The 26,582-nt window shown below is 43.8% G+C and overlaps 1 protein-coding gene across 9 annotated transcripts; it reads right to left on the reverse strand.

Annotated features, from left to right (window-relative positions):
- Positions 1 to 26,369, reverse strand: mical1 (microtubule associated monooxygenase, calponin and LIM domain containing 1). 9 transcript variants are annotated; one of them, XM_042303724.1, is made up of 26 exons: positions 24,611 to 26,369; positions 24,080 to 24,199; positions 21,549 to 21,850; positions 20,926 to 21,133; positions 19,158 to 19,265; positions 18,888 to 18,983; positions 18,544 to 18,699; positions 18,039 to 18,139; positions 13,060 to 13,317; positions 12,683 to 12,798; positions 10,916 to 11,042; positions 10,076 to 10,163; positions 7,606 to 7,753; positions 7,134 to 7,330; positions 5,803 to 5,903; positions 5,189 to 5,251; positions 4,599 to 4,806; positions 3,935 to 3,999; positions 3,037 to 3,682; positions 2,670 to 2,888; positions 1,827 to 1,945; positions 1,630 to 1,743; positions 1,254 to 1,347; positions 943 to 1,036; positions 628 to 701; positions 1 to 451 (listed from the first exon to the last, which is right to left on the reverse strand). In XM_042303724.1, exons 3-26 carry the CDS (start codon positions 21,804 to 21,806, stop codon positions 243 to 245), a joined length of 3,867 nt encoding a protein of 1,288 aa, XP_042159658.1. In that variant the 5' UTR covers positions 21,807 to 21,850; positions 24,080 to 24,199; positions 24,611 to 26,369; the 3' UTR covers positions 1 to 242. The 9 variants fall into 9 exon arrangements, with proteins under 9 accessions (XP_042159658.1, XP_042159657.1, XP_042159651.1 ...); XM_042303723.1 differs by having other exon boundaries at positions 1,827 to 1,948; positions 5,803 to 5,900; positions 24,611 to 26,368; XM_042303717.1 differs by having other exon boundaries at positions 1,827 to 1,948; positions 24,611 to 26,367.
- Positions 26,370 to 26,582: the final 213 nt, after the last annotated feature.

Genomic DNA, 26,582 nt, shown 5'->3' on the forward strand with positions numbered 1-26,582 from the left:
CCCCCTAGGCTCCTTTGAGACTCCTCTATCAAAGTCACGGAGATCTCTTCTAGCCATGGTAGCCAAAATAATGGGCAACTGGGCATTTTTATACATGACACTAAGCATGATGGAATGTTAATTGCTTAATTAACTAAAGAACCACGTACCTGCTTTCAATATACTTTGCATCCCTCATTTACTCAAGTGTTTCCTTTATTTTAGCAGAGATATATATGTATATGTGTGTGTGTGTGTCACCCTCACGCCCAGTGCACCTGTGCCCCTGCTGAGGCTGTGGAGTGTCTCTTGGCCTCTAGCAGCGAGGTGGCCTGCTGCTTGTCACTCTCGATCTCCTTGAGTCGCTTCTCGTCCAGGAAGGACACCAGAGAGTTCCTCATGTCAACCACCTCCAGCATCTCCTGTAGCACACGGTCCTCTTCTGCCTGCTGCGCCGCCGTCTTCTCAGAGTCTGGGGTGGACACGGACACGATAAAAGAGGATTTTACGGACACAAGTCAAACTTCGCACAGGAGCTGAACAAAAAGCCTATCCGCTCCCTCTTTTGCTCCTCCCAATAAGTGAGCTTTCAACAACGCTATCAGTGAGACAAATGCAACGATCCAGTCTTTTTGTAGAGAAACATACCATCCAGCTCCATGTATTGTCTGAGCTCCATCTCCAGCATGCTCTGTTTGTCCTCTAACTCCAGCTGTCGAGACCTGAGGGGCAGAGGAAACAGAAAACAGTTGAATAGAAGTGGCTGGTCCCCCCCACCCCCCACCCACAGCTCATGAGTCAACATGGCAAAACAAGGGTGCAGCTATGTTGAACACAATAACTGTCAGGAGCATGCAGTCTGCTTCTGTCCCCCACTGGCTACTTCAGCTAGGGACTCTCACCACACAAGAACACCACACTCTGTATAATGTATGGAAATGTATTGAAAAGTTGTACACTCACGCCACCATGAGGTCTGACTCCTCAGAGACCAAGGCGTTCTTCTGGTGGACCAGATGGATCCACTGGTCGATCATCTCAGGGGAACCGCCACTGCCTGTGGGAGAATGAGAAGACATGATGGGGGGAGGGCGAAAGAGACTCAAGGAGTTCTTTGATCCCTAAAGTTTGCCAAATGCCAATGTTTCGCTCTACGGACGTCCATCCGAGCATCACAGGATAAAAGATGAAAAGGCAAATCTTTGCAAGACGAGCGATGTTCAAAGTACTGTGTTATGGTTCGCTAGATCAAACGAAAGCGGGGGGGGTCGCACCTTCGTCTCCTCGGAGTACCTGCTCCAACACCACACCTTTATCCTCCAGCTCTTTAAACGTCACCTCAATCTCCTCCAGGCGTCTCTGAATAGACTGGGTGGAGGGGGTCACAAGCATACAATAAGATGAGCTTTAAAGCAGAAAACACTGGACAAGCAGCAAGACTCAATACTGGCAGGTCCAGTGTTACGACTAACCATCCCAATGTAGAGCTGTTCTGATCTGGCATCAGCACTGTCCTGTTCAGACAGTGAACAGACCTGTGCAGTATTCAGTAGGGTGCACCAGAGCAAAACCTTTTGCAACAATTAATGTTCTCTCTCTAGTAAACACAATCCCATGCTTTACTGGCAAATCTCAGTACAGTGAACCGACCTGTGCTTTGTGGAAGCGCTGCATCTCACACGTCTTGGCCCGTCGATCCAACGTCCTCATCTTCAACAGCTCCAGTTTCTCAGCCTCCACAGGGTCTGAAGGGATGGTCTGGAACTAGAGACAAGGGAGAGTGTGTGTGTGTGTGAGTGCAATATCTATGGACTTAATATGCCAGCCAGACAAGTCCCACTCCTTACCTTATCATCATATAAATCCAAGCCATCTGGTGCAAACATATCCAACTCATCCTCCTCCTCCTCGTCCTCATCATCATCATCAGCACAATCTTCCTCAGATACACTGTGGCCATGGTGTACTTCTTTGAAGTTAAAGATATACAATTATTCATTCAGAATAGATATGAAGAACATGGCTATTAACAACTGCTGTTTGCCATGTAAATAAATAATTGATAGCTATAACGATGTTGTCATACTGACACCATATAATTAGGAATCAGAATACTAAAATGGACATGGACCTTCTTATGATGGGATAAAGGTCAGCCATTTTGATCAGGGAGTTGGTTAACCAGTTTTGCCAGTGCTGTGATATGATAGTGTAAAATAATGAATTTGAATCATTTATCTGCACTGTATGTTTGTTGGCTAGCTAGCCAGACAGTTTTAGAGGAATGATTACATATATATAGACACGTTGTAAATGCAACAAGTACTGATATAGTATCACGTAGAATAGCCCTCGCTGCTTTCCAAGAAAACATAATTATACAGAAAATGGGTATGAAAATCCATTTGAACTATTTATATTATGACAATATTTTAGGATGACAGTAATTGTACTTCACAACTTCTGACATAATCACATGCCGTACTCTATTTTCCTGCAGAATAAAAATCAGGATTACGCCTCTACTGCCATTCTTTCCAATTACACTGGTTTGGATTACTCCCTGACCAAAGTGGCGGCCATTTTCACCCCATTCTGAAACTTTGAGGTTTTATGACATATCCCCTCTAGTAATTTAATAGGATCTCTATGGCCGAGACAGTAAATCCACACCCCACTAGGGTCTTTACCTGGGTGGCTGTTGAGGACGCTGAAGCGTTGGTCCCTCCCCAGTCGAGGGGAGGACAAGTTCCATGGGGAGAACTTGGAGCGGACCCTGGCGTGCTGACCCTTGCCCTCCGCTGGTTCCTCTTTCCTCCTGAAGCAGCGGCGGTTCCTGTGCTCCCGTATGTGTCCCCCCGACCCAGGGCCCCCACTCCAGTAGCCCTCCTCCTCCTGGCCATCTGCACCTCAAATCACACTTTATTAAACCCTTCAAGCTTTCGACTGGGCCATTTTAAACATAGTTCACACTCCCATTTAAAATCGCAACATTTTTAAACAGTTAAAACAATAGAAGAGACTAAACAAAGAAAAGGTCATGAAAGAGAAAGATACCTGGGGGTTTGGGTGGGCAGGGACCCCCTGCTGTGGCTGAGGAAGAGGAGCAGGAGGAAGAACCGGGTGTCTCCGAGTCAGAGTCCAGGCTGAAGCTCAAGTTAACTAGGTGGTTCTTCTCCTCGTCGGTCAGCTGCAGCTTCCGCAGGGATGGCTTCGGCCTGGAGTCAGGGGCTGCCTTGGGAGTCCCTTTTTCTCTTTCTGCCCTGGGGGACCCCTTCTCCCCTACATGGGCTGGTGACGTGTCCCCTTTTGGGGTGAGGAGGACGGTGCGTGGTTTGGGTACAGGAGGGGAGGCCTGAGGGCTTAGGATTGACGAGCGAGAGTGGCGAGGTTTTGGGACAGGGGTCAGAGGATCCGAGGGGGCATCCTCACCCCCCTCCTTCCCCTCTTCCTCCACCTCACAGTCCTCAAAAACTTTCTTTGTGAAAACGTCTATGGGTGGTTTTGGTGAGACAGGGTGCTCCTCTAGAGGGTTAGGCTGTTTGCTACTGGGGTCTTCCTGACTCGGAGGATGCAGAGCCTCCATGGGTTTAGGAGGACCCGAGTCTAGATAGTACTCATCGTCCTCAGAGGGACAAGGTGAGGGGTCTTCACTGGAGATCGAATTCACACCTCTCTCCTCCTCGTGACCTCCGATGGTATCCTAGAAGGGAAAGCAATGAAAGAAGCATTGTAGCATTGTTGTGATTAAACATTCCTCTGTAAATGAATGGTTATGGTACACAGCCCTGTTGGAAATGAACAAGTCTTGTGACTCAACGCCAATGTACTACTTCTACCCACTGGCTGTCCTTAACTGTTCTGTACAGAAAAGCTGAGCCACAAGCTGGCAACATGGTATGCAACAGAACGGTTTAATTTCCCATCTGCTCAAACTCAGAACAGAGAGACCCACCTTAACGGATGGGGATTGTTCCCTGTTCTCTAGCTGTTCAGAGTGCAGCTCACAGTAGAACTTCCCTGAGGGCACAAGAGGGAAAACAACAGCTTGCACAGACTCTGGATCTGGTACATGTTAAGAGATGCTACTTGACAACCCTTTCTCCCGTTCTCCTTTTCACATGAACCACAAAACACGTAAAAAGGGTATCTTTCATTCATTTTTCATATGGTGCATAAATAAATTAAACTGCTGTATTTATCATCCGGATGTAGGTTCCTTGCCTTGGAGGATTTAACTTACTACAGGTATGGAAGCTGTTGCACCAGAAATAACTATATTCTGTTTCTGTATTGTCCAAAGAGGGAGTAGCTTGCTGCGTCTTTGTGAGCAGACAACATTTCAGAAGACAGAACACAACATGTCACAGAGAACATTTTTTCCATACTTGACTACATAACGACCATGGAAGTCCTACTTGCATAGTAACATGATGTTGCGCTTGTAACAAAAATATTCAAAGGGGCTCATTAGGACCCAGCAGATATCCCACGAGACTGAGTGCCAGTCTACGCTATCAGGTCACCTCCTTGAAATTCATCAGCATGCTAAGGAATTAACATGATTAGCACAAACAGACTGGCACTCAGCGGTAGAAGAAGTTGTCACGCTCACTCACCCGTGTGCTGGTTAAATGTATATCTGCCAAGTCTGAGGGTGGTGCCACACTGCTGGCAGGTGAAGCAGCTACGGTGGAAGAACTTGCCCTCGGTGCTGATCCTTTCCAGCACATAGACCCGCTGGCCGCAGAAGTAACACTCCTCATTGTTCATTGACGTCGGGCTTAGTTCAGGGGTCACCTCAGGGGCTGAGAGAGGGGCTACAGGCTGAGAGCAAAGAAATTGAGACCAACAATCATATTTGAACAGCACTTCAATAACTTAGCACACAAACATGTGCTTATGATGTAACAATAGCGACTAGTCCTGAAGGCCAAAGAAAGAGGAACGACTCAAAATGACAAATCTGGCGTGTTCAACAATTATTACAAAGGTCTGTACCCTAGGTGTTATACCCCAGTAGTAACCAAAGAGAGGAACAACCGCCAGTGATGTCAGTAGTTCAATAACATTGCACGGAAACATTTTATAGAATAGCAGTTGGAGTAGCCCTGAAGTCTGCAGATACATCCATCACACAGCAAAAGGTTAGCGCTGCATGGGAGCCTATGGTAATGAGGATAGCATTTGTATTCTAGACACTACTCACATCTTCCTCATCTCCCATCCTCATCCTTTTATCTTTTTCTTCTGTCTCGGCTGCCAGTCTCTCCTGTGTAAAAGATCAAACAGTCACATGACAGTTTTTGGTTTAAAATATGCAAATGAATAATGGATGATGTCAAAATGAACAATGCTTTAGATATTATCTTACATACTTGAAAGGTGTCTTTGCTATTACAGTTGATTTTGGAAAAGGCCAACAAAGGTAAACATCTACTGTAAGTGTTCTGTAGTATGGTATTAGTTATAATAACGAACTAAAACAAGCAAATTATGACTAAAACACATTGTTTAACTGTTGACAATGAACGTACAATGAATGAATCAAAGCATAATTACGAGAACCAAAACCAAAATGGCTGGGCATGTGAATTCAAGGTTCCTATCTAGAGAACTCTGATATTACTGTAAGTAAATAGTTAATGACAGCGGGGAGTTGCATGGAAAAGATTGACAGTCGATGTGAACTTGAGGTTGGCCTACTCTCCATTTTACCCGACAGACAAATGTGGGTTTTTTTGCGCGCTATCCCTGATACTGTATTGAGTAAACAGCTGACCAGTCGCAGTGACAACATGCAGCTGATTGCCTGAGCCTTACCTTGCGTCTTTGCAGAGAGTTATGCTTGAGCTTGTTGAGGAAGAACACAGCCTGAAATGACAGGGTCTTCGACGGTGTCAGGAGAAGGCTCGGGGGTTCTGCTGCAGACACACAAACGCACTCCGGCTTCAGTTTCATACTGTCCCTGTTCTGCCAGAACACACACGTTTCACAGGCACTAACCTAACCCCACTGTGTTGTCCCGAGTCCCTCCCTACAGCAGAGAAACCTGCATTTAAAAAATGTGCACAGCTTCTTGTACATAAACAATGTGTTCTGGCTTTTTCCTCTACCAATCTCTCTTATGTAAAAATCCTGTCAAGTCATTTTATATTACACATCCAGCTTCTCCACACTGCTGTTGAAAACAAGGCTTTGTAGAAGATGTAATTAAATTCAACTTGTCAATCCCCCTGAGAGAACTCCTGTGTAAGCGCCCGGTGACAGACAGGACATGTCCCTCGTGCATGCGCATCTGTGTGCAAACCAGACAGCCGATCCCCCTACAGAGAGCTACTGTTATGCTACCTACGGCATCACAGCGACAAGGAAAGCGGAGCAAGTCACACCCTCTCTCCAAGCCTGCCTCCAAATGCTGGATCACCACTGAAAATATTTCTGCTACACACTCTGCTAGTATTTACCAGAAATACCCCCGGCAGCAAAAACAGACCGGGAAAATCCTTCTTCCTCACAGCAGGAATATTAGATATCATTTAGATGACGCCGAGGCTAGTCCCACCCAAGCCTGACAAGCCATTTCCTCACGGGCTGCTGTGCCGTTTGCTTTGACTGCTGCCTGTCTTACCGACTGAGCGCAGGAGAGCAGCACAACCCTGACAGTCAATCAGGGCTGGTTATGAGCACAGACCCAGCTACTCTAACCAGAGGAATGCTGGGTAATGCTCTTAAAGGGACAATGACAGCACTATCCCTCCTTATCAACACAAAACACATTTAATAGAGAAAAACACCTGGGCCCAAGGTTGTACAAATGGGGGTTACATAAACTATGCACTGTCTAAACAGCAAACATAGGTCCAGATTCAATCGCTTTCACTAATAGTAGGATATTTGGTTGGTTGGTTGGTTTGGTTGATATTGAAAACTGCTGAAAAACACCTTTATGTAATGAATACAACTATGCATAATGTCGAGATAACAATGTCACAGTAACATTCTACAAATATACATCATCTAGTCTCGTGATGGCAGACCTCAACAACACTTTCTTGTTCAAGGTGGCTGGCGTCAAGGCTACAAGTAACCAAACAATCACGGCGCTAATTACTGTACGTAACATGTCTAACAGCCATTGCCCTGATGCTTACCTCTAGTGGGCGTCCTTTCGTTGAAGGCATCGTGGATCTGTGTGAGGTAGAGCACCATGGAGAGCTTGTCTATCTGTTCCTTGGTGGCCATGTCACTGGCTGATATGATGGGAGGGATGCCCAGCTCTTCCTCCAGGAGGCTGAAGGCCAGCTGGTTGTTGTGGACCGAATCAGACTCCTTCAGAGAGGACATGTCACTGTGGAGGGACAGGTGAGGGATAGTTACTGTGTTGACCTGGGCCATGTTCAGTAGGGCACACCATAGAACATGAACGTTTGCTTTCTTATTGGACAGGTTACTACCATGCTACTGCATGGAATTAGAATAATTTGAAATTGGAAAAGCCTCTCAGACCAATGACATTTTACTGTAGACTCACGGGTAGTCTTTCCTCCTGTGGTACTACTTGTGCATTTGCTACATTTGTGGTGTATAAGTTGAATTGTCCCCTTATAAAGCCCACAGACTCACATAAGATGGGGTCTGAAGGTGTTGATGAGGGCACACAAGGCCAGGCCAGACCTCCAGGACTGGGTCAGATCCTTCACCTTCACCCTGTCGTACCCTGCCGTGTGCTGCTGGCACCACTTCAACAGCTCCTCAAAAGCTCCAACTGAATCTGGGCCATGAACACACATAGGAACACTGCATTAGGATTTAGAACGCATGCTCAGTAGGCTTACACTACGCAGGAATCGCTCCGCCATTTCCTGGTTGTTAAAATTCTAATAGTTCGCCTAATTTCAGTTTAGTGACAAAACAAGCAAGTATAGTGTAGATAATCATTGTCCAATCTAAACCACTGTGAAATATCTTTCCATAACCAAAAATATTGTATTTTCAGATGTTTGAAGCGGGTGTACAAAACTGAAAGTAAAAGACAGCAAAAACTAAACTTAATGCAATAACACACATAGAACAGATCTACTGCTTTTTAAACTTGCTTTCAATAAGAATGGCAGATCTATAACTCACATTTCTATGTGCATTTGGTCAGGTCTCCCAATAAGTTACATATTGCAGCTCTATTAAAACTTGTAAATTCCATTACAGAATTATGCCAAAGATCTGTAACGGAATTACTGCAACTGAATGGGAAATCATAATAGCCACAAACCACAGTTGGGTCACCTGCTACTGTGCTCCCTTCCACTGGCATAGTGTTATGTTCAGATCAGAACTATTTTCTTTGTCTTTCTGTTATCTGGCCTGGAATATTAAAACAGTCCGAGTCTGGACAGTGCTCTGCTGTGCTGCACTGTGATTTCCAAACTTGCGAAACATGAGAATAACTACATTCAGATCCAGAATTATGCATCTCTGTACAGTACAGATCAGGGACCCATGATGTAATTCCGTTACTGTAATTCCGTCACCGTAATTCCATTACCAGATGTAAATCCACTTGTAGTTCAATAATCAAAATATATATTTTCAAACTCAAGGTGTCATGTCATAGCTGACACCCCATTCTTTCTACAGACATCTTTGAATCTTAATTCAGAGCACATATTTAACAACGTTATTGTAAAATGTAGACCTGTTACCAAGGTTTGCATCTGCACAGTTCTTCCACTCCTTCCGTGGCCTCCAGCTGCTCTTAAATGCTAGTAAAACCAAATGCATGCTTTTCAACCGTTCGCTGCCTGCACCCGCACGCCCGACTAGCATCACCACCCTGGATGGTTCCGACCTAAAATATGTGGACATCTATAAGTACCTAGGTGTCTGGCTAGACTGTAAACTCTCCTTCCAGACTCATATCAAACATCTCCAATCCAAAATCAAATCTAGAATCGGCTTTCTATTTCGCAACAAAGCCTCCTTCACTCACGCCGCCAAACTAACCCTAGTAAAACTAACTATCCTACCGATCCTCGACTTCGGCGATGTCATCAACAAAATGGATTCCAATACTCTACTCAGCAAACTGGATGCAGTTTATCACAGTGCCATCCGCTTTGTTACTAAAGCACCTTATACCACCCACCACTGCGACCTGTATGCTCTAGTCAGCTGGCCCTCGCTACATATTCATCGCCAGACCCACTGGCTCCAGGTCATCTACAAGTCCATGCTAGGTAAAGCTCCGCCTTATCTCAGTTCACTGGTCACGATGGCAACACCCACCCGTAGCACGCGCTCCAGCAGGTGTATCTCACTGATCATCCCTAAGGTCAACACCTCATTCGGCCGCCTTTCCTTCCAGTTCTCTGCTGCCTGTGACTGGAACGAATTGCAAAAATCGTTGAAGTTGGAGACTTATCTCCTTCACCAACTTTAAACATCTGCTATCTGAGCAGCTAATCGATCGCTGCAGCTGTACATAGTCCATCGGTAAATAGCCCACCTAATTTACCTACCTCATCCCCATACTGTTTTTATTTATTTACTTTTCTGCTCTTTTGCACACCAGTATCTCTACCTGCACATGACCATCCGATCATTTATCACTCCAGTGTTAATCTGCTAAATTGTAATTATTCGCCTACCTCCTCATGCCTTTTGCACACAATGTATATAGACTCTTTTTTTAAATAAACAAATACTGTGTTATTGACTTGTTTATTGTTTACTCCATGTGTAACGCTGTCTGTTCACACTGCTATGCTTTATCTTGGCCAGGTCGCAGTTGTAAATGAGAACTTGTTCTCAACAAGCCTACCTGGTTAAATAAAGGTGAAATAAAAACATAAGTTCATTTTTTAAATTCTCCAGTGGAAATGGTTAAAAGTAGTCTTTGTGCATACAGTTGTATGGTTTGTAAAACATTAAGATCAAAAGGTTTTTGTTTGGCATATATTTAAAGTGGAAAAAACTGAGTCAAAGTGTAATTCCGTTACCGTGGAATTGCCCAGCACAATCGTGCCCAAACAAAAAATGAATCATGCCCATGCTCCCCTCATGCATTACTGCTTTAGTAAAGTGAAGCTTGACAAACCTTGTCGCAGGTGAGACAACCTGCCTTTCTGCTTCTTGGTTGGTCCGCCCAAATCAATATGGTCTTCAACATCATACAGATGTTGCAACTTTGGAATGCATGCAAAGAGAGAGAATCATAATAAACAACATAGCACTTGATTTGAGTTGAATTTTATACTAGAGCCAGAACACCGTAGCCTGGTCCCAGATATGCTTGTGCTGTCTTGCCAACTCCTACGGTCATTGTCAAGCAAGGGCAATAGGAGTTGAATATACAGCACAAACAGATCTAGGACTAGGCTTAAGAACACAGTAGGCTTCATAAAGCTGGTACTCAAATGCAGAAGCTGGGGTTTGGTTTGATGCAGTGTAATTGATCTGGTAGTTTGTGAAAACTAAAGCCTTTCAGATCAATACTCCTCTAGTGGGGGAAATCAAAAAGCATTTCCTAGCCGGCTCAACACTTCATACACAAACAGAGCAGTTTCCTGGCAACACATGTATACTCTGGGAAATATCAACCCAAAATGGCAGAGCAGCACTGATATAATTCACAACGTGTTTACAATGTTACTCAGCACAATATCTATTCACTTTGCTAGCACTGATACAGTGAGACAGTTATACCCTTTTCACCCCATCGAACCAACCTGAACCAAACTTTACTGAGCTGGCCTGGTTACGCATCCACTATAGTTGCTGGAACCGTGTTGAAAAGAAAAAAAATCCAAGCCAGCACTGTGTCTTTCAGGTTTGTCCAATATTGTGAATCAGGCATCAATGGAGCTTTGAGTCTGCGCTGACCATAGAAATAGAAGGACTACAATGTAATAGATAATAATATTTGTGTGTTTCTGACCTGGTTGGCCTTGATGGAGTTGAGGTTGACGTGCTGGTAGCGTGTAGCCGGGTCTATACTAAAGGCACTGTAGTTTTTACTGATGTTCTCTGGCGTGGTCTGGGACAGGAGCTGGTAGATACTCTCCCTATTTCAGTCAGAGGGAAAGATATCTCCTAGAAACACTTATCCCTCAGAAGCCCAGTGTAGAACTGAAGAAGAAGCAGCTCCAAAGGAACAGAAGATTGATGGGTTTGTTCAGTGTCATGAGTTGGCCTGGGGGTAGGTTTATGACAGTCATAAATACCTCTTCCCCCCCTTTTTCCTCTCTCTACCCTACTGATGTTACATTTGCTAACCCCTTGGTTAACATAGAGATTCTGGTAACATCAGAAGGTGGGGGGAAATTAACTATGCTTTGGTAATCCGACCAATTGAACATATGCAGTGGTACTTAATGAATATGATGTCAGTTCGGTTGTCATCTGAGACATTCTCATCAATGATAAGATGACAAACTCTACAGTGTAAAGCCTACACATTAGAGTTATCAGATTCACATGGAATTGTTGTTCAATTTAAATGTTTGAATATGAAATAATTCGTGATGGGATGAAATGTGATTTTAGCTTCTAAAATGTGAGAATTGGGCCCGACTCAGTGGCCCGCCCACGGAAGAGACATAGATTGTAAACTATGAAACACACCACTTTTCTCCCTTCCTATATAAAGCCTTGACGACAATATAACCTCCTGTTCCGAGAATGTGAGGACGACAGTCCGATGTCAGAATGGTTCAGATAATAACTACAGAACGAAGCCAACATCAGGTTAGGAAGGAACAGACAGAGTATTCCGTCTACCACACAACGATGTTACTACAACGTATCCAATTTACCAGCAGAGACATTCTTCAAAGGACAAAGGACTCGGTTGGGCAACACGGCCTTCCATCTACCACCAACCTACCGAAGCGCAGCCCAGAGTAAATATTTATTGCATTTTCCTTTTCGAAATGGCCGGTAATTTAGAAGATAGAATTTACAGAAGATACTGTATTTACGATAGCCCAGCTTCTCCCTGTGTCCCTCAGTCTTCCCGCTCTTTCACTCAAACCCAGCCCCTTTTCTTTTGTGTAACCAGCTGTCATATCTGTTCCGCCCGCCAGGGACATTTTCCTTTATGATGTAATTTGTAATCAAGTTATGATTAATTATGTGTATGTGTAATTCTGTGTGATTAGTTAGGTATTTAGTAAATAAATAATTAAACCCAATTTTGTATCGCTGATTCAACTTGTTAGCCAGGGTTCATGCAGATAACCAAGAATTAAGGACTGAATTAAGGTGACGATTAATATTGACTGCTATTGATGTAAAATATTACTAGGTCTTTAAGAGTTTATTCGGAAGATAACAGCTCTATAAATATTCTTCCGTGGTGCCCAGACTCTCTAGTTAATTACATTTACATGATTAGCTCAATCAGGTAATATTAATTACGGATAAATTATTTCATAGAATAGCATGTCATATCACTTAATCCGGCATAGCCAAAGACACGACACCAGGAAGATTTATTTTTAAAGCAGCTGCTTGTGAAGTAATGGATGTTCAAAAGAATGTTGTGAGGAAAAACAGTTAAAGGCCTAGAGTGGTATTACCAGTTGGAGAGTTTTCTCTGAAAGGCCCGGCCAGGGTAACCCCCTTCGATACAGTAACAACGAAAAGGGATGGGCACATGATTTTTGAGGTGGTGTTTATGATCATATAGAAAAAGCTTGGTTACCGTTCAGCAACGACTTCCAGGTGTGGTTTTCCCTTGCCCCAGCTCCTGACCATCCACGCTGTGTCGAAGGCAGCCAGAAACCCACGGGCAATACCTGTTCCCAGAGGCCAGAACGGCTGTGGACACATACACTTTCAGGATAGTGCTGTATGACAACAGGAAATTGTATGTAGACACTGTTATGCCCCGAGACGATTTTATACTCCATTTCCTAAGTGAGGACCGTGTATAAAGTACAATCAGTGTATCATTGTGTGTATAACTGAATGTATATACAGTATGTGATATAGATACCATGAATATATATATAGAAACCATGAATATGTTAGACATTTTAGAACAAGGTCATCATCCATCACATGTCCATGACCGCTCACCTCCACCAGGCAGTCTCCGACCAGGCCTATGAGTAGTTTCTTTCCTTTCCTCTCCCTGACCAGCGAGGCGTTCTCAGCACGGTGCATACAGGTGAAGTCAAACATGGCCACGTCAGGCTGGCCAGCGTGGTTCAGGGCAAACTGCATGTTGGGCAGGCGGTGGTCTGTGGAGAAGTGGGCAGCGCCGTGGGCGTAACGCAACAAGGCGTCCTGGTCCACGTTGGCCTGGCCCAGGAGCTGATTGGCGTCACTGAAGTCCTGGAGACAAGAGGGAACATAATTGAGGTGGTCACAGAGGGGACACCATATAATTAAATCGAACAAAAATACAAATGGGGAACTATGGGGGACACATTGGGGGTGGTCAGTGCTTGAAGTGGAATGATAAAGGTGCCAGTAGGAATTTTAGAGGCCAGTACTCATTCTAATTTTACAGTACTGGTGTTCTTATATAAGAGGTGCTGATACTCAAGCAATAGAACATTGGAGAAGCTGATAGTCTGTACTACTGATGCAGACTGACATAATTCAAGCACTGGGGTGGTGGTGACATACATCAGAGAGCTGTCTATCACAAACTAGAATCTAGATGTAGCTTTATGTGAAAACAATGGATATAATCCTCCCACGTAGTCTCGCCAAGCATTATATGCTCCACATAAAGAAGCAAGCTGACACTGAGTCAGCATCTTTAAACAAAGTGGAACAGTGACAAGAATTACACAAATACCAACCCTCCATAATCATGCGCAAATATATAGAATGATCATAGCTTCAGCGCAACAGAAATACTAAACAGTTACTCAGCAGAACATCTCCCATCTTGGCAACTGAACTATAACAGATGAGACAGGGGAAAGTCTCTATTTTGATAACAGGCAGAGTGGATATCCCCCGTGCATCCCGCAAAGGCGGAGGGGTTGCTAACATTTACGATAGCAAATTTCAATTTACAAAAAAAAAGACGTTTTCGTCTTTTGAGCTTCTAGTCATGAAATCTATGCAGCCTACTCAATCACTTTTTATAGCTACTGTTTACAGGCCTCCTGGGCCATATACAGCGTTTCTCACTGAGTTCCCTGAATTCCTATCGGACCTTGTAGTCATAGCAGATAATATTCTAATCTTTGGTGACTTTAATATTCACATGGAAAAGTCCACAGACCCACTCCAAAAGGCTTTCGGAGCCATCATCGACTCAGTGGGTTTTGTCCAACATGTCTCTGGACCCACTCACTGTCACAGTCATACGCTGGACCTAGTTTTGTCCCATGGAATAAATGTGGTGGATCTTAATGTTTTTCCTCATAATCCTGGACTATCGGACCACCATTTTATTACGTTTGCAATTGCAACAAATAATCTGCTCAGACCCCAACCAAGGAACATCAAAAGTCGTGCTATAAATTCACAGACAAAAGAAAGATTCCTTGATGCCCTTCCAGACTCCCTCTGCCTACCCAAGGACGCCAGAGGACAAAAATCAGTTAACCACCTAACTGAGGATCTCAATTTAACCTTGCGCAATACCCTAGATGCAGTTGCACCCCTAAAAACAAAAAAAAATTCTCATAAGAAACTAGCTCCCTGGTACACAGAAAATACCCGAGCTCTGAAGCAAGCTTCCAGAAAATTGGAACGGAAATGGCGCCACACCAAACTGGAAGTCTTCCGACTAGCTTGGAAGGACGGTACCGTGCAGTACCGAAGAGCCCTTACTGCTGCTCGATCATCCTATTTTTCTAACTTAATTGAGGAAAATAAGAACAATCCGAAATTCCTTTTTGATACTGTCGCAAAGCTAACTAAAAAGCAGCATTCCCCAAGAGAGGATGACTTTCACTTTAGCAGTGATAAATTCATGAACTTCTTTGAGGAAAAGATTATGATTATTAGAAAGCAAATTACGGACTCCTCTTTAAACCTGCGTATTCCTCCAAACCTCAGTTGTCCTGAGTCTGCACAACTCTGCCAGGACCAAGAGAGACGCTCAAGTGTTTTAGTACTATATCTCTTGACACAATGATGAAAATAATCATGGCCTCTAAACCTTCAAGCTGCATACTGGACCCTATTCCAACTAAACTACTGAAAGAGCTGCTTCCTGTGCTTGGCCCTCCTATGTTGAACATAATAAACGGCTCTCTATCCACTGGATGTGTACCAAACTCACTAAAAGTGGCAGTAATAAAGCCTCTCTTGAAAAAGCCAAACCTTGACCCAGAAAATATAAAAACTATCGGCCTATATCGAATCTTCCATTCCTCTCAAAAATTTTAGAGAAGGCTGTTGCTCAGCAACTCACTGCCTTCCTGAAGACAAACAATGTATACGAAATGCTTCAGTCTGGTTTTAGACCCCATCATAGCACTGAGACGGCACTTGTGAAGGTGGTAAATGACATTTTAATGGCATCGGACCGAGGCTCTGCATCTGTCCTCGTGCTCCTAGACCTTAGTGCTGCTTTTGATACCATCGATCACCACATTCTTTTGGAGAGATTGGAAACCCAAATTGGTCTACACGGACATGTTCTGGCCTGGTTTAGATCTTATCTGTCGGAAAGATATCAGTTTGTCTCTGTGAATGGTTTGTCCTCTGACAAATCAACTGTAAATTTCGGTGTTCCTCAAGGTTCCGTTTTAGGACCACTATTGTTTTCACTATATATTTTAACTCTTGGGGATGTTATTTGAAAACATAATGTAAACTTTCACTGCTATGCGGATGACACACAGCTGTACATTTCAATGAAACATGGTGAAGCCCCAAAATTGCCCTCGCTAGAAGCATGTGTTTCAGACATAAGGAATTGGATGGCTGCAAACTTTCTACTATTAAACTCGGACAAAACAGAGATGCTTGTTCTAGGTCCCAAGAAACAAAGAGATCTTCTGTTGAATCTGACAACTAATCTTAATGGTTGTACAGTCGTCTCAAATAAAACTGTGAAGGACCTCGGCGTTACTCTGGACCCTGATCTCTCTTTTGAAGAACATATCAAGACCATTTCGAGGACAGCTTTTTTCCATCTACGTAACATTGCAAAAATCAGAAACTTTCTGTCCAAAAATGATGCAGAAAAATTTATCCATGCTTTTGTCACTTCTAGGTTAGACTACTGCAATGCTCTATTTTCCGGCTACCCGGATAAAGCACTAAATAAACTTCAGTTAGTGCTAAATACGGCTGCTAGAATCCTGACTGACTAGAACCAAAAAATTTGATCATATTACTCCAGTGCTAGCCTCTCTACACTGGCTTCCTGTCAAAGCAAGGGCTGATTTCAAGGTTTTACTGCTAACCTACAAAGCATTACATGGGCTTGCTCCTACCTATCTCTCTGATTTGGTCCTGCCGTACATACCTACACGTACGCTACGGTCACAAGACGCAGGCCTCCTAATTGTCCCTAGAATTTCTAAGCAAACAGCTGGAGGCAGGGCTTTCTCCTATAGAGCTCCATTTTTATGGAACGGTCTGCCTACCCATGTCAGAGACGCAAACTCGGTCTCAACCTTTAAGTCTTTACTGAAGACTTATCTCTTCAGTGGGTCATATGATTGAGTGTAGTCTGGCCCAGGAGTGGGAAGGTGAACGGAAAGGCTCTGGAGCAACGAACCGCCCTTGCTGTCTCTGCCTGGCCGGTTCCCCTCTTTCCACTGGGATTCTCTGCCTCTAACCCTATTACAGGGGCTGAGTCACTGGCTTACTGGGGCTCTCTCATGCTGTCCCTGGAGGGGGTGCGTCACCTGAGTGGGTTGATTCACTGCTGTGGTCATCCTGTCTGGGTTGGCGCCCCCCCCCCCTTGGGTTGTGCCGTGGCGGAGATCTTTGTGGGCTATACTCAGCCTTGTCTCAGGATGGTAAGTTGGTGGTTGAAGATATCCCTCTAGTGGTGTGGGGGCTGTGCTTTGGCAAATTGGGTGGGGTTATATCCTTCCTGTTTGGCCCTGTCCGGCGGTGTCCTCGGATGGGGCCACAGTGTCTCCTGACCCCTCCTGTCTCAGCCTCCAGTATTTATTCTGCAGTAGTTTATGTGTCGGGGGGCTGGGGTCAGTTTGTTATATCTGGAGTACTTCTCCTGTCCTATTCGGTGTCCTGTGTGAATCTAAGTGTGCGTTCTCTAATTCTCTCCTTCTCTCTTTCTTTCTCTCTCTCGGAGGACCTGAGCCCTAGGACCATGCCCCAGGACTACCTGACATGATGACTCCTTGCTGTCCCCAGTCCACCTGGCCATGCTGCTGTTCCAGTTTCAACTGACCTGAACCCTAGGACCATGCCCCAGGACTACCTGACATGATGACTCCTTGCTGTCCCCAGTCCACCTGGCCATGCTGCTGCTCCAGTTTCAACTTCCACCTGACTGTGCTGCTGCTCCAGTTTCAACTGTTCTGCCTTATTATTATTCGACCATGCTGGTCATTTATGAACATTTGAACATCTTGGCCATGTTCTGTTATAATCTCCACCCGGCACAGCCAGAAGAGGACTGGCCACCCCACATAGCCTGGTTCCTCTCTAGGTTTCTTCCTAGGTTTTGGCCTTTCTAGGGAGTTTTTCCTAGCCACCGTGCTTCTACACCTGCATTGCTTGCTGTTTGGGGTTTTAGGCTGGGTTTCTGTACAGCACTTTGAGATATCAGCTGATGTACGAAGGGCTATATAAATAAATTTGATTTGATTTGATTTGGACTCTAATCATTGAGGACAAAACAAGAGGATCTGGCTTTGTCATTCCAGACCACTAGTGTGACAAGAGGGAGCGAGAGTGAGCAGACCCTGTGCTGCATAGACATCAATGACATTAACACAGTTTATTAGCGGCTAATCCCAAAGAGCAGGAAAAGCCCCCAGCTTGTTTGGGGAGGACTATGTTGGGATCCAGGCTTGGGCCAGTTTGTCTCAGTATTGTGAAAAGCCCTCTAGAGGCCTAGTGTGGAGCTGCTGCTGCTGGTTGTAATGATGTGGTTCCCTCACCTGTTTAATGACCCCCATCTTTAACAGGCTCTTCTTCTTGGCAGTCATGACAAAGTAGTGGGTGGCGTCTTTATAGTAGACTATGTTCTCCAGATCAATACCTGGAGGGAGAGTGGGAGAGATAGAGAGGAGAGAGAAAACGGCGAGAGTGGGTGATGGAGATATGGAAAAGAGAGAGAAAGAGAGAGAGATCAAAAACTAAATGAATGAAAGAGAGAGAATGAAATGAATGAGTGAGATAAACTAAGAACAAGACAATGACAGGACAAGGGAAACAGCACGAGAGAAGAAGAACAGGGGGATTGCATCACAGACGATAGCATCAATTCAAATGACATTGACAAGAGGAAGAGGGACACAGATTAAAAAGACAGCACTCTCCACTGTCCACACCTTCTCTGTCGCCATAATTGTCACCATGCCCAGACTGTGCAATATTCTTTACTTCTTTTAGAAGTGTTGGCACTCACTAGACCCAAACCAGGGTCATAGAATTGAATCCTACCTTCCTCTGTGAGCAGGTCCTGGAAGAACTTCTGGTTGTAGATGCGGGCCACACCACTGATCTCTGCCACCTGGGCCTCGGCTGCTGAGTGATGGTTGATGAAGTTACATGTGATGCCGATGGCCAGCTTTCCTCGCAGCTCCTTCCACCTGAAGCCTGGGGAGAAAGACATGCATATCGAGGAGAAGCACATGCAGTCTGAATTCAGGTGCATATAATTGAGTGTTTCCGTTTAATGAATCAATTGTATCGGAGCTTGAGTGTCCGGCTACATTCTTTGTTTTCTAAGTGCGTACAGTATGTGCAACAGGATGACAGCATGTGAGTGTGTCCTCACTCCTCACCATCAGGGACAAAGCGCCCTCCTCCTGCAGAGATGAAGACATCAAATTGGAACTTCCCAGCAGGGTGATCGTCAGGAAACAGTTTGGCCATCCAGCCTGATGGAGTGAGCCATAGGGAACCACAGAGAGAGCATAGCATTAAGGTCTATTACCACACACAGGATTCTGGGCAGATTATTTCAACTGCCCTACTATCTTTTACAGCCATGCAAATAGCTAGTATTTTATTTCTCTAATACAGGGAGGGAACAGAGGGGAGTCTAGAAGTACCCGTGGCTTCTGAGGGCTCCACGAAGCCTTTGAATTCCACTCCAGTGTTAACCTCCACCCCCAGGAGGAGAGACACCTTCAGCAGTATCAACTGGAGCTGACGGATGCCTGAAGGATACAGACACATAGAAAGATGTATGATATTGTCACACCGGGAATTCAAACAATCCTCTTCAATCCAAAAAGTTGACTGACGATACGGATACACACTACCAGTCAAAAGTTTGAGAACACCTGATCTTTCAAGGGTTTATCTTTATTTTTTACTATTTTATACATTGTAGAATAATAGTGAAGACATCAAAACTATTAAATAACACACATGGAATCATGTAGTAACCAAAAAAAAGTGTTAAACAAATCAAAATATTTTTTAGATTTGAGATTCTTCAAATAGCCACCCTTTGCTTTGATGACAGCTTTGCACACTCTTGGTATTCTCTCAACCAGCTTCACCTGGAATGCTTTTCCAACAGTCTTGAATGAGTTAGCACATATGCTGAGCACTTGTTTGCTGCTTTTCCTTCACTCTGAGGTCCAACTCATCCCAAATCATCTCAATTGTGTTGAGGTCAGGTGACTGTGGAGACCAGGTCATCTGATGCAGCACTCCATCACTCTCCTTCTTGGTCAAATAGCCCTTACACAGCCAGGAGGTGTGTTTTGGGTCATTGTCCTATTGAAAAACAAATGATAGTCCCACTAAGCAAAAAACAGATGGGATGGCGTATCGCTGCAGAATGCTGTGGTAGCCATGCTGGTTAAGTGTGCCTTGAATTCTAAATAAATCACCGACAGTGTCACCAGCAAAGCACCCCCACACCATAACACCTCCTGCTTCATGCTTTTACAGCGGTTGGAACCAAAAACAACCAATTTGGACTTTTCCACCGGTCTCCTCTTCTTCTTACTGGTGTCGTTTAGTGGTGGTTTCTTTGCAATAATTTGACCATGAAGGCCTGATTCACGCAGTCTCCTCTGAACAGTTGATGTTGAGATGTGTCTGTTAATTGAATTCTGTGAAACATTTGTTTGGGCTGCAATTTCTGAGGCTGTTAACTAATGAACTTATCCCCTGCAGCAGAGGTAACTCTGGGTCTTCCTTTCCTGTGGAGGTCCTCATGAGAGCCAGTTTCATCATAGTGCTTGATGGTTTTTACAACTGCACTTGAAGAAAAAAATATGTATCCGTATTGACTGTCATTTTTCTTTGCTTATTTGAGCTGTTCATGCCATAATATGGAATTGGTCTTTTACCAAATAGGGCTATCCCCCTACCTTGTCAGAACACAACTTATTGGCTCAAACACATTAAGAAGGAAGGTGCCTTAACAAGGCACACCTGTTAATTGAAATTAATTCCAGGTGACTACCTCATGAAGCTGGTTGAGAGAATCCCAAGAGTGTGCAAAGCTGTCATCAAGGCAAAGGGTGGCTACTTGAAGATTCTCAAATAAAAAATACATTTTGATTTGTTTACACTTTTTTGGTTACTACATGATTCCATATGTTATTTAATAGTTTTGATGTCTTCACTATTATTCTACAACGTAGAAAATTGTAAAAATAAATAACAACCCTTAAATGAGTAGGTGTTCTAAAACTTTTGACTGGTAGTGTACACAGGCACTGTATGTGAAAAAATCACAGTAATAGATTCATCAACTAAATAAGGTTTGATTTAGTCATGCATAATGAATGAAGATATATGATTGGCATTATTACATCAGTAAATCTAGTTGATATAGCATGGCAGTGGTAGACATACTGATGTGATCCAGAGCCCCAGTGCAGAATTTGCCATAGAACTTCTTGGCAGCCAGCCCACGCAGGTCACAGATGGTGTAAGGCCAGAGGTGCAGCACGTTATTCCGGGAAAAAGAGTCCCTCTTCTCCAGTACCACCACCTGAGCCCCCAGCAGAGCCAGCTCTATGGCTGTCCTCAGCCCGCACGGCCCTGCACCCAGCACCAGGCACTGAGGAGAGAGAGAGGGAGATAGAGGGGGGAGAAAGAGAGAGTGAGACAGAGGGGAAAGGGAAAGGGTGCGTGAGAGAGAAGAGGGGAGAGAGTGGGGGGGAGAGAAGGAATAAATAAATATAGAGAGGAAGGAAGGAAGGAAATAGGATAACGCTCTGCAGTTGCTGAATGCACCTTGATAGTATCAAAAGCACTGACAGTACTCTGCCAATTTAGAGACACGATGCTGATGTTGAAACCTTAAACACAACTAGACAGCCAACACGAACAGACCACCACACAGCCACCCTCCTTGTACAACTGTGTTTTACTTCAGATAACTTCTTGAGTATTCCTCTTCATTGTTTAAATGAGAATAATTACACACACATACACACACACACACACACACACACACACACACACACACACACCTTGGTTTTGGCACAGACTTTGCCCTGCTGGTAGTCTTGGTGTTGGGCCCGCTTGTCCAGCTTGATCCAGAGGGCTTTGGCCTTCCAGTAGTTGAGCCTCTCCTTGAGCTTGGTGTAGAAACTCTGGTAGTCCCGGGGGTCCAATTCTAGGTGGTGGCAGAGCTCTGAGAAGGTACGCTGCACCTCCTTACAGGTCTGGGTCTGGACAAACTGGTCAAAGAGGGCATGGGAGGGGTTGGTGGGGTCCTGGTTCACCATGGTCGTGGATGCTCAACCTGTGCCTCCAGATTTTGGGATGTTCACTGTGGATAAAGTAAACACCAACACCATGAGTAAACTAAAATATATCAATTATATTATTAAAGTTGTCCTCTAAATGGGCACACATTTTTGAAAATGTTAAATAATCTGCCTAAAAATAACTGAGCTCAATTACAGAAGTTATTATAATATAAAGACTAGCTAACAAAGTGATGCATTTTTGCCATTGGGCTATGGAAATATATGGAGGTGGTCTAGAGGTCTGACTAACAGACAACAACTGGGGACAATTCCCTCTGTCTGAAAATAAAACCCTAAAATTAGATGGTTTTAAAGCCACCTGAGTCATAGTCATCGCTAACTTCCCCAACCATGTGTTCTGTGTAGGTTCGTTATCTTTATGACAGCTCCCTAAGATTGAATGCTATGATGGGTGTTTACCATTGAACTTAGTGACGCTATATTACACACAAATAAGACAGTCTACTCTTAATAGAACACACTTCCTGTATCTTTGGTCCGGTGTTTCTCTTTCAGAGGGAAGAGAGACAGAAGTGGTTGGCCACATCACACTGAACAGATGGGATAATCTTAGCTTCACACACTGGCCACAAATAATACAGTCGCTATCCTCTTTACTTAAACTGGTTAGATAATAATCACTTAGTCAGCATTGGCTCTGGGCGCGGTAATACTAATAGATCTGAAAAGGGCTTACTTGGATCACATAGCTGAGCATTGCAATGACTAAAACAGACTGCTACTAGAACTCCTTCCATACACCTGTACTGCTACTACCACCACTACATGTCAGTCAAAAAAAGCAGTAAATATACATACGAATATGGACAGAAGAATCATTCAACTCCAGTTTAAATGTGCAGGCAAATGTAGACCAACCTGGGCGCGGTAATACTAATAGATCTGAAAAGGGCTTACTTGGATCACATAGCTGAGCATTGCAATGACTAAAACAGACTGCTACTAGAACTCCTTCCATACACCTGTACTGCTACTACCACCACTACATGTCAGTCAAAAAAAGCAGTAAATATACATACGAATATGGACAGAAGAATCATTCAACTCCAGTTTAAATGTGCAGGCAAATGTAGACCAACCTAAAATGTTTAACAGCAGTGACAACAACTAGGTGACAAACTCTACTCAAGCTACTGTATGTGTCAAGCATTTAGTGCATTGGGGTTGGCAAGTCATTTCCTGGAACTAATGTTTTGTTCACACATGACTTCCTGAGATGACATTTACAAACGCTGTAACTTGCTGGTTATGTTCAGCATCTTCTGCTAGACACTGGAGGCAGATAGACACAAACCCGATTGGACAGAGTGGGTGAGGGCTTTTTATGGCCATAGAGCTATAAAAATAAATGCGTTTGTGGGAGAAATATAGGCTACTGTACCATACAACCAAACATAACTGTATGAAGAGCTATTCATTCAATGGACCGAGATTGTCCAGGTCTTTATTATGTGGATGTTAAGAATAAGGTCATAAAACAGGCTCTAGTCTACAGTGTACATTATGCACAAGGAACCCTCACCCTCTCAGTAGATCTCCCTCTATGCACTGTAGCATTTCCCTGGAGTTCTCTTTGGCCCTCATATAGTTGCTCTGTAACAACTCAAGTGTTATACTGGACATTGATAGAACAACATTGTGGTTGAGAGTTGAACCTCTCCGTCACTGCCTCAGGCAGAGCTATAAAATCAGACACAGCCTTGATAGTTGAACACTTCAGCTGTCAGATCTAGCAGTATCATATCAACCCATGCCCAACAGTCACACTGTAGCTATGCAAGATAACTTTATCTGTCAAAATACACAGGATATTGCTTCACTGGAGACAAAACGACTGAACATAATTCCTCAAAACCATATCATTAAAATCAGAACTGCAACACTCTCCAGTCATGCACGCTCTTGAACTCAGCTTTACAGTGACTAAGTGACTGCCATAAAGCTGGTATAAACCAGAGGCACACAACCACAAATTTCTGCCTGGTAATGATTAATCCTCTCTTATCAAATACAATAACAGCTTCCATGTGGGCACAAAGGTCAGGGTAAAAGTCCTCTCACTAGACCTCAAGGAAACAAATAAAAGTGTGTCCAATACAACACATGTAAGCAGGTCACTTTCAGTATTGGTGGTGTGCAACTTGAATGTCCTACTATCCTACTGTCCCCAGCATCTCATCTTCTCGGAGTCGTCTTATGCCAGTCGGTCATTCAAGTCTGTCACACACCTACGACTGTTTGTTCAGCTTCATTTTAGATGTGACATTTCTGGCATCCTTCTTCTTTGTTAAGCAACAGACATCTGCAAACAGAACGTTGTGTCACTCGCAACATCCGGAGTATTTCATCTAAGAGAGAGAGACAAGAGCAACGGTATTTGTTCATACTGTCGAAAGACAGTTGACAGCCTCAATGAAGTGTTGGCTGCTGTGGTGGAGAAAGAAAGTAGACAGTTGCCTGTTCTTGAGATGATGTATGTGGTTAAGAATGCTGCACCCTGCAAAGCACAGAACATCTGCCTGGTACAAGTTAACACACACCATTTAGGGTCTGTTTCATTCCTGAGGTTCTACTCAAACAAGTCTTGTCATGACAAATATGGAAATGGCCAGGAACAAAACCTTGAGTGAGGAAGAACCTTTCCTTATGAAGTAGACTGCTCTGCTTGAGCAATGATCAAGTTATTGCTATACTTCCGACAGACAAGGCAGATGTTACATTTACCTGAGGAGAACAGTGGATAAGGGTTTTTGTCTTACCCCGTCGCGTGCCGGCTGAGGACAAAGGGTCTGCCACAATGACTGGTCTGCAAACGTTGCGGTGTATATGATCAAGCTGCTGAATGCCTCTAACGTGACAGAGCAGCCAAAAGTTGGGGCCAGGAAAGGGGCGGGACGGCAGAACAGTAGACACAGCACAAATGAGAGAGGTAGAAAGAAAAGGTGAGTGAATTGGGTATGAGATGCTCACCATATTTCCCTGAAGTGAACTAATGCGTTTTTGCTCGTTTGCCCAAAACAAAACAACTACGATACCAAGGTTGTACTTGAGAATTCTCACGTTACACGTTCCAATGGAGTTGAGTGGCAATGAGTTTTGGCGAAGTGTACCTCCGGCTACATCGAGTCGGTAATCACATCGATACATGTACATTCTTTAAATGTGTACCTTGTGCCCATTTGTCCTGTGTAAAGGTGTCATTTTCTTTGGGTGCTGCAATTTGTCATTTTTGATAAAAATAGCATTTTATTCGACCTCCACCCAGGGAGCTGTTTGTTAACAGAGAAGGAGCAGCCCTGTCATTGCAAGGCAGATGCCAAAATAGAACTATGGCTTCAAACTCTCATTGACAACTCTAATAACAAGCACAGGTATACAGTAAAAGTGTTTTCCACAAGTAATAGAGTAGCCAGCCAAATAAAAAAAGTAACAAAATAAACAAAAAATGTATAGGGGGAAAAAAACGACATTGAAAATGTTAAGACCACAACAATGCTTAAAACCTAATCAGGAGACAACTTTTGAGGTCTGAGAAAAATGTGTGCAATTTAGATTTTCGGGTGTAGTTACCCTTTAATTAAAGTGCTAGAACAGTGTGTTGTGAACAACATTAGCATGAGCAAAAAACAAGTGGAATCGGTGGTTCGCCTTCAAAATAAAAGTCCACGCCACCAAAACTCAATCGCCACTCAACTCCATTGAGATGTGATGCACATATTGTGGAGTTGAGAATTCTCAGCTACCAAGGTTGCTTGATATACAATAATGGGAAATTGATAAATGAAATAAACAGGGGGAAATGGGTTGCTGAATAATATGGCGTGTGCCAATCCTGCCCTGCAGAACATTCTTCCTGGTTTCAATAACAAAGTAGGCATAGTATCTGTAATATTACTGGACTTTCAGAATAAAACTTTATTGTGCCATTATCCCAACTGTTACACCGAGAAGATTGAAGCACTGCTACTGTTTACTAGCTGCTGTTCAATCTTCTCTGTGTAACAGTTGATATAATGGGATAATTCAGAGTATAACGCAATTTCTCATCATTGGATTGAGGGAAGTTTTTTTGTTGTTGCCATCTCTCACGCCAGCTCCACAGTGTTATAATTTAAGCAAATGCTCTGCTCAACCCTCTAGTGCAGCTGAGAGCAAGCAAAAGGTGTCGGATCTGCAGGCTACCTACTGTCTGATCACAGTTGAAGGGAATTCCAGAAATAAATCATTCATTCTCACCTGCACGCACATTCAGCGCACAGTCAAAAATGGACTATACTGTAACCATTCCTGAAAACAAAAATGTGCTTTTAGGTCTTAACTCTTAAGTATCTGCCCCTTTTTTTCCCCCTTCCAATTTTCACCTAAAAAAACATACCCAAATCTAACTACCATTTGAAAGGAAACACTGAAGTTTGTGGAAATGTAAAATGAATGCAGGAGAATACAACACATTATATCTGGTAAAAGATATTACAAAGAAAAGCCAACTGTGTTTTTGTAAAAAAAAATTGTACCATCAATCAAAGTTATTTATAAAGCCCTTCTTACACCAGCTGATGTCACAAAGTGCTGTACAGAAACCCAGCCGAAAACCCCAAACAGCAAGCAATGCAGGTGTAGAAGCACGGTGGCTAGAAAGGCCAAAACCTAGGAAGAAACCTAGAGACGAACTAGGCTATGAGGGGGGTGGGGGGGGTGGGGGGGGGCAGTCCTCTTCTGGCTGTGCCAGGT

Source organism: Oncorhynchus tshawytscha, linkage group LG22 (assembly GCF_018296145.1).
Source record: "Oncorhynchus tshawytscha isolate Ot180627B linkage group LG22, Otsh_v2.0, whole genome shotgun sequence".
NCBI lineage: Eukaryota > Metazoa > Chordata > Actinopteri > Salmoniformes > Salmonidae > Oncorhynchus > Oncorhynchus tshawytscha.